The following is an 8,599-nucleotide window of genomic DNA, read 5'->3' on the forward strand; positions in this document are numbered from 1 at the left end:
TGGAAAAAGGCTGCAATGAAACAAAGAGTGAAAAATTTAAAGGGGTCTGAATACTTTCCGTACCCACTGTATATAGCTTATCAGGTTGTCCCATTTCACATATATGCCTTCTGATTTTACTCTTTTTTTTTTACTTTTGTGAATAAAACTGAACTGAACTCACTTGAATAAAAGCAATTTGGAACCTCAGCAACTCACGCCTTCTGTGGTTGTTTTCCAGGTGCAGCATCGGATTACGGGGCAGGTGATGGCCCTGAAAATGAACACGCTGGCTAGCAACAAAGCTAACATGCTACGAGAAGTGCAGCTCATGAACAGGCTTTGCCATCCAAACATACTCAAGTAGGTTTTAATTTACATAATATGTTGCCAGATGAGTTTAGATCAATACAATGAGTGTTATTTGTCTCTGATCAGGTTTACTCAGTGTCACCACTGTTATTGTAATCCACCTTTTATCATAAAGTGTTACAATAGAGGCAGTGAAACCAATCTCCCCCAGCCTCAATCAATACTGCTAATACACCTATTAGTCTGGTTTTCAGCAGACACATTTACTGTTGTACTAGTCCACTTAAGGCAGGGACACACATTATGCCTGTCAGGCAGATTACAGTGAGGGGAAAAAAGTATTTGATCCCCTGCTGATTTTGTACATTTGCCCACTGCCAAAAAATTACCAGTCTATACTTTTAATGGTAGATTTATTTGAACAGTGAGAGACAGAATAACAACAACAAAATCCAGAAAAACACATGTCAAAACTGTTATAAATTGATTTGCATCTAATGAAGGAAAGCTGTATTTGACATCTGGAAAACATGACTTAGTACTTGTTGGAAAAACCCTTGTTGGCGATCCCAGAGGGTCGACATTTCTTGTAGTTGGCCACCAGGTTTGCACAAATCTCAGGAGGGATTTTGTCCCACTCCTCTTTGCAGATCTTCTCCAAGTCCTTAAGGTTTCAAGGCTGACGTCTGGCAACTTAAACCTTCAGCTCTCTCCACAGATTTTCTATGGGATTAAGGTCTGGAGACTGGCTAGGCCACTCCAGGACCTTAATGTGCTTCTTCTGGAGCCACTCCTTTGTTGCCAAAGATTTGACGGTACATGGCCCTGTCCATCGTCCTTTTGATGTGGTGAGGTTGTCCCACTTAGCCCACTTATTGTAGAAAAACACCCCCAAAGCATAATGTTTCCACCTTCATGTTTGACGGTGGGAAGGGTGTTCTTGGGGTCCCAGCTGCCTTAAGATCATTGGTAAGATTCTCCCAAGTAGTTCGGGGCTTTTTCCTTACCGTTCTTATGATCATTGTTACTACACGAGGTGAGATCTTGCATGGAGCCCCATGAGAGTGTGCGCCTAATCTCAGCTCGTTGCCTGTATAAAAGACACCTGGGAGCCAGAAATCTTTCTGATTGAGAGGGGGTCAAATACATATTTCCCTCATTAAAATGTAAATCAATTTATAACATTTTGACATGCATTTTTCTTGGATTTTCTTGTTGTTATTCTGTCTCTTACTGTTCAAATAAATCTAACATTACAATTATAGACTGATCATTTCTTTGTCAGTGGGCAAACGTACTAAATCAGCAGGGGGTCAAATACTTTTTTTCATCACTGTATAATTGAGATGTGGGCGTTACAAGACTCAAACTGTTTACTTTCTGATTCAGACTCCTCAGTTACTTAAATTGTAATGATGTGTAAACAGTGTGGTGTGCGATATCGTATAACTCACTTCTTTAAAGTTTCAGGTAAGAACCAGAGTTCCGCTTTAGTTGCACCTCCAGCACTGTCTGCATTTAGCATTTTTCCTCTGTTTCTTTAGTTTTCAAAAACGCAAATTGCATCATAAATGAGCAAGACTGTTGTTGATGGATGTCTGTTCCTGTTTTGGTCATACTTGAAATGTTGTGTTGTCATTGGACAACAACCAATGACACAGCACAGTGAAAAGCAAATCACTTTATGCTTTTAATACCTGGAGAGTGATAGTTGTATTGCATTATGCTGCATTTCCACTGCATGGTGCAGCACGGGTCTACTTGCTCTTTTTTGGTTTTCCATTGGCAAAAGTTGTGGATAGTACCTGTTAGGTTGTACGTTTTGGTATCCAAACAAGCTAGGTGAATTTTAGGATAAGGGATCCCACTGGGCTCATGGTCAGAGATTCCAAGCACTTTTAAGCTTCTCTTAATTTCTCAGTAAATACAATTAATTTTAAGGCCTTGATTATTATTATTTTGAATCCAAGCACTTTCCAAACCCTGGGCAATCCTGATTCCAGAATACGTCCTACAGATTGAAAAAATAAATCCTATATCTTCTCCTCTTCCTTTCAGGTTTCTTGGGGTTTGTGTGCATGAAGGTCAACTCCACGCTCTGACTGAGGTAAAACCATCACTCGTATCTCTAATCTTTTAATATTTTCAGATTTCTTTAGTTATTCAAAATCTGACTTTGAGTCTCGTTCTTCCAATTTTTTGTGGCCTTTCCTTTTAATCCTTCAACCTGTTTCTTTTATACGTTGACGGATGTGGACAGGGTGTGGGAGGAGACAACTTGTACTGACAGTTTCCAGAATTGTTTTGCTCTGCAGAAGACAATAATACATTATTGGCTTCTGGTCTATGTTTTTTTTCTATCTGCATCTCTACTCCTCAGCAATACACAACGGTATTGTCTGAGTTATCTAATTTTCTACCATACATACATAAAACGGACATTACAGTATAGCATTTTACTCAACTCCTAATGTGCACATTACTAGCCAGTGGCTAAATAGACCGGGAAAGCCTAACCTGAATTATAACAATAAATGTGAAAAACAAGAAAAACATTGTTTTATACTTTTGTATGTACGCGGGTTTGGATAACTGCATAGATAACAAAAATGATATAACGTCTAACTAAGAGATACACATACCTGCAGAAGACAATATTACATTAGAGGAGAATTCAGGTCGATTCCAACACATAGCACTGTTGTTTGTTACATTTGAGTGCTGTCAGTAGAGAGAAAAACGAAAACAATCGGTGCTACCTTCACCGTGTTATCCTCTTGCTAGCGTTAGCACCTAATAGGCTTAAACAGGGAAAGTTTTAAACGCCTTAACATGTTTAAAATGTCATTAAAAGTACCTACCCATGTGCAGGGATTTCTTCAGAGTAAACACTGTGAATCTGACTGCTGTAGATGTGAAAGAAAGGCATGAAAGTTGTGCTAATTCAGCTGTGTTTAGGGACAGTTTTAGGGACCGTTTACAAACTACAACACAGAAAAGAGATAGAACTAAAATATGTAGGCTATCATTTTTATATATGATTATAATGAATTATATTATATTATCATATTATGATTATGATTAATGTAGATAGTGCTTACAAACTTACCTTAACAAACCTACCAAACTTAATTATAACTTGTCTCCTGCTAGTTGTACTACAGCACTTACTTTTTAAAAATAAACATATGCCTATTTTTGAAAATATGTTTGTATCTCTTTTCAGTGTGGTAGTTTGTGGACAGTCACAAAGCACTCCTTGCAGTATCAACACCGTAACTAAACTGAGCTGAATTAGTACAATTTTCATGCATTTCTTTAACATCTACAGCAGTCCAATTCACTGTGTTCACTCAGAAGGAATCACTTCACGTGAGTAGGCACTTGTAATGACATTTTGAACATGTTTAGAAGTTAAAAATCACATTTCAAACTTTCCCAGTTTAAGCCTGTTAGATGCTAACGCTAGCAGGGGGATAACACGGTGTTGGCAGCACCAATTGGTTTTGTCTTTTGCTCTTCTGACAGCACTCCAAATATACAAACAACAGTGCTACGTGTTGGAATGGACCGGAATTCTCTTTTAATTGGCTTCGGTCCAAAACATTAAATAACAGAATTTACGCACTCAAAATGGACTGTAGAGTCTCTGTTATTTACATTACACAGTAGGGCGCAAAAATGGCGTGAAAAGAGTTGAACAAAGTATGTGTTAAAATTTATATTTAACTTTAAAAATGACACAAAACAGCTAATAAATATCACTATATTAACATTGAGACAATACATATTGAAAAGTCACAACACGATTTTCAAGGAAAACAGTAAAATAGCACAGCAGCATCTCACACACAACCTACCTTAGCAATACAAGACGGTATTGCTGAGGAGGAAACGGAACCTATGGCAACTTAGGAGGCCCAGTGCAGCAACAACATTTCTACAGGAAACAATAGCAATATGATAAATAAAATAAACTATACAATAAAATTACCAGATACTCAACAAATACTCAACAAATCATTAAATAATGATTACAATTAAATATAAATTTGAAATGAGAATGAAAAATATGCTGTAATGGCAAATTCAACAAATTCAGCCTGATTTTGTCATGACAGACATGTCGCAGACAAACGTTCAGAGTGCTATATTATGAAGGTTGGGACCGACAAACGTGTCTTTACCTCTTGTAGTGTGACATAATCAAAGATCATCAATCTAACGTCTGGGTCGCAATGCAGAAATTCTAGCATGTCAGATTTGATTGTCTTTTTCCACGTAGTGAGACATGTTGTACGATGTGTTCCTTGACATTGACCAACAAGAAGAGAGAGTGTTCCCTCTCTCTCTGGCGCACATGTAAAAATGGGAAAAAAGGAGAGATGCTGAGGAAAGATTGTTCTCTAAATACATCCAATACACTTCCCATATACTGCCCATATGTTTTTTTTTTATGGCAGGGATCGCCCTGCCTCCCAGCATTGTACGCTACTGGGCTAGCCACTAGCAATTATCTGTTTCTCTTCACTTTGACTACTGACAAGCAAGGTAAACAGCCTACACCCTCCTAAAACCACGATGGCTGCATCTGATTGGATAAAACGCCACACGTGCGGCTCTTGGATTTCAAAACCGACTTGATTAATGGCGGCTTGTTTGGAATACTATCTCGGATTTATGAAAACAGTTCACTGAAATGTATTTCTGAAAACACTTTAAGCGAGAAATATGCCATGCAGTTGCTGGATCTGTATTTATTTCATGGGCATGGCAAAATAATTTAATATTAAAATGACTCAAAGACAATCACAAATGCAGTGGCTAGACTGCCCATTAACAGTGTGTACCTGCTTTAAATGATGGTATATCAGGTAGTTAACAGTTGATGATTACATCAGCTGAACATCCTGCCCACCAGAGGATTCTTTTTACTGTAAACTGTGCTGAACACTTTCATCCAACTCAGTCTAATCTGATCTGCTTAGAGTATTTATTGGTGAAAAGTTGTGAGCCTCATTACAATAAGCCTGTTAGAACTTAAAAAAGAAGCCTCTCATCATAAACCCTGTAGTGCTTGAGAAATCCTGCTGATGTTACAGTAAAATATATCATGTTAATAGAAAATGACACACATCACAAGGTAAAAGTTGAGTAGAGAATAAATGGACAATAATAAACCATGGGTCAGATTAATAAACACAGCCAGACTGAAAAATCCAAGTTTGAGCAACTCAGAAAACCTTGTTTGAGGTCACTTTTTCCCTCATTCAGTTCAAAAATGATTTAAGCATTCTTAGTGAGTGACATTGATGAGTGTGGCAACATTAGAAACTGTGTTTGTATCTGGAGCTGCAAAGATGAATCAATGAATCGATTGGTTGTCAATTATTACATTAATCGCAAATTATTTTGATAATCGATTAATCAGTTATAGGCAATTTTTTTTGACTATTTTTTATTTTATTTTAAACCAGCTTCTTAAATGTGAATATTTTCTATATATGTATAATTTTTTCTATGACAGTAAACTGAATGTATTAGCATTGTGGACAAAACAAGACATCTGAGGACATCATCTTGAGCTTTGGAAAACTGATCGACATTTTTCACAATTTTTCTGACATTTTATAGACCAAACTACTAATCCAATAACTGAGAAAATCATCAAAAAATGAATCAACTATGAAAATAATTGTTAGTTGCAGCCTTATTCATGTGTTTTGTGTCTATGTGTGTCAGGATGTGTAAAAGCTGATTTATTAGAAACATTTGACGGTTTCTCTCCTTAGTATATAAACGGAGGCAACCTGGAGCAGCTGTTGGACAGCGATCTGTACCTGTCGTGGTGCGTCAGGATCGATCTGTCTCTGGAAATCGCCCGAGGGCTGCAGTACCTGCACAAAAAGGGCATTTTCCACAGAGACCTCACCTCCAAGGTACAGTATTTTAATGAGTTCTAAGTCAGCTATATTGATCTATATACAGAGACTTCTATGTAGGATCCTTACTAAAAGTGCATGTACACCCAAAAGCCAAAAATAGCTTACGCCAAAACAAAGTCAGACTTATAAAACCGTGTGCACGCATATCTGTAAGCAGTGTTCCTTTTATAAATCACAGAATACCGACAAGTGTGCCTACTTGAATCAGCCTCTTATCCCGCCCTGTACATGCCCATTAAAAACCATAAATAGTCAATGCAAAGCACCTTGTGGATGCTGAAATATGTTAATGACCCTGGCAGTTGTTCTTTCGTGATGCCAAATCATGACGATTGGCTGAGAGAAACAAAAAATCTCTGAGATACTCGGGAATTGCTGCAAATCAAATTATAAATTCGGCCTGGTATAGGTAATACAGGACTACACAGGCATTATGGCCCTCGGAGACAGCTTTGGTATATACCAGACCTACCTTCATGATAAGATTTAACCTGAACTGTATTCTAGTGAATAAGTCCTAGTGATAAAGTTGAAGAGTATAATATTTATGTAAAACACTTCCCATGCCATGCAAAACTATCTGCATGGCTGGCGGTGAGAATCAATCGGCCCATTTTTATTTCTACCAATTGTTGTTTTTTTCAATGCAGAACTGTCTGGTTCGCTGTGAGAATGGTACGTTCACAGCTGTGGTGGGAGACTTCGGCCTGGCAGAGAAGATCCCTGACTACAGGTCAGTGGGGGCGGGGGGATCCAAAATCTTGATGTCCTTGCCTCTATTTAATAACAAATTCTTCATGAAAGAATTGTAGTCAGCAATTTCATGCTGATATCATTCTTAGCTTGGCATCACCATCTGAGCCATACCTAATCCTTGCAGAATGTGTTGGCAGAGAGTGTGTAATAGATGACTATTAGACATTTAGTCTAACTCAAATGGATAAAGGTGAAAGTGTTGTGAGCTGACAGGTGATTTATTTTAACAAAAATTAAACAGATCTGTATCCATTGAGGAGCTGATACAACTCTGTGTCAGTATTAGTGCCAAGTATACTATGCTTGGGGTCAAGGTTCAGCCCATCAATATCAGGAATTAGAAACCTAACAAGACTTGTCTTGTAGCCCTATACGGCTCAAAACATGGCAACTCATACAGAGGTTAACCCCTGGGACAGGTAACTTTTCCACTAATGAGCATTCTTTGGCAGAGGCCAGGTCATCTCGGTGAATAAGCTTACCATGGAGCTAACTAATGTTTGCACCGTTGCTATTACCGCTGTTTGTAATCCCTCTTTCCTCCACCCTCTTTCTCCATTTTTTATTTGCTGACGTGCTATGAGCTCAGTTCATATTATCAATATAATATGAACCAATACAACAACAAACCTTTGAAAAAAAACAGTGTTAACAATATTCAACATTACAAGTTAAACAAAGATGTGTTGCAGGACTGTTGCTTTGGATTGCTTTATGTGTACAGTGGGGTCTAGTTTTACCTAATAGTGTATCTACAATATACAAAATATTCTAAACAAAATCATAGCGGTGACTCACAGCAAATTTGGACCAGTGTGGCAGTGTATCTGAATGAGAATGTGTCTGACGGGAAAGCTTTCTTTCTTTGCAGTGATGGTGTGGGGAAGCAGCCTTTGGCCATCGTGGGCTCCCCCTATTGGATGGCCCCTGAAGTTTTGAGAGGAGAGCTGTACGATGAGAAGGTAAACCTGCTCCATCTTTATCCCTACTGGAGTAAAGTGCATTATTAAATGGCCACGTAAGTCTTCCTCTCACAAAGAAAAGCTGAATTGTAGGCAGTAAAACACATGCATTTAAAAAAAATGTGTGTGTGTGTCTTTGTTTCTGTGTGCGTGTGCGTGTGTGTCTCTTTATGTGTATATGTGTGTCTCTGTGTGTGTGTGTGTGTGTCTATGTGTGTGTGTGTCTATCTGTGTGTGTGTGTGTGTGTGTCTCTGTGTTTGTGTCTCTGTGTGTTTGTGTGTCTCTGGTGTCTCTGTGTGCGTCTGTGTGTGTGTGTGTTTCTGTGTGTGTGTGTGTGTATCTGTGTTTGTGTGTGTCTTTGTGTGTGTGTGTGTTTGTGTGTCTCTTTGTGTGTGTCTCTGTGTACGTCTGTGTGTGTGTGTGTGTGTGTGTCTATCTGTGTGTGTCTTTGTGTCTTTTGTGTGTGTCTCTGTGTGTGTGTGTCTGTATGTCTCCCTGTGTGTGTGTGTGTATCAATGTCTGTGTGTGTGTCTATCTGTGTGTGTCTCTCTGTGTGTGTCTGTGTCCCTGTGTGTGTTTGTGTGTGTGTCTGTGTGTTTGTGTGTGTGTGTGTGTCTCTGTGTGTGTCTATATATGTGTGTGTG

The 8,599-nt window shown here is 38.6% G+C and overlaps 1 protein-coding gene across 1 annotated transcript in view; it reads left to right on the forward strand.

Annotated features, from left to right (window-relative positions):
• LOC117960437 (dual specificity testis-specific protein kinase 2-like) overlaps nt 1–8,599 on the forward strand; it is an 18,488-nt gene that overhangs the window by 3,961 nt on the left and 5,928 nt on the right. Inside the window, exons 3-7 of the mRNA XM_034898340.1 lie at nt 221–342; nt 2,350–2,398; nt 6,084–6,230; nt 6,887–6,969; nt 7,864–7,954. Coding sequence (XP_034754231.1) covers nt 221–342; nt 2,350–2,398; nt 6,084–6,230; nt 6,887–6,969; nt 7,864–7,954 — 492 coding nt within the window. The remainder of the gene's footprint in view (nt 1–220; nt 343–2,349; nt 2,399–6,083; nt 6,231–6,886; nt 6,970–7,863; nt 7,955–8,599) is intronic.

The sequence above is a fragment of the Etheostoma cragini genome, chromosome 2 (assembly GCF_013103735.1).
Source record: "Etheostoma cragini isolate CJK2018 chromosome 2, CSU_Ecrag_1.0, whole genome shotgun sequence".
NCBI lineage: Eukaryota > Metazoa > Chordata > Actinopteri > Perciformes > Percidae > Etheostoma > Etheostoma cragini.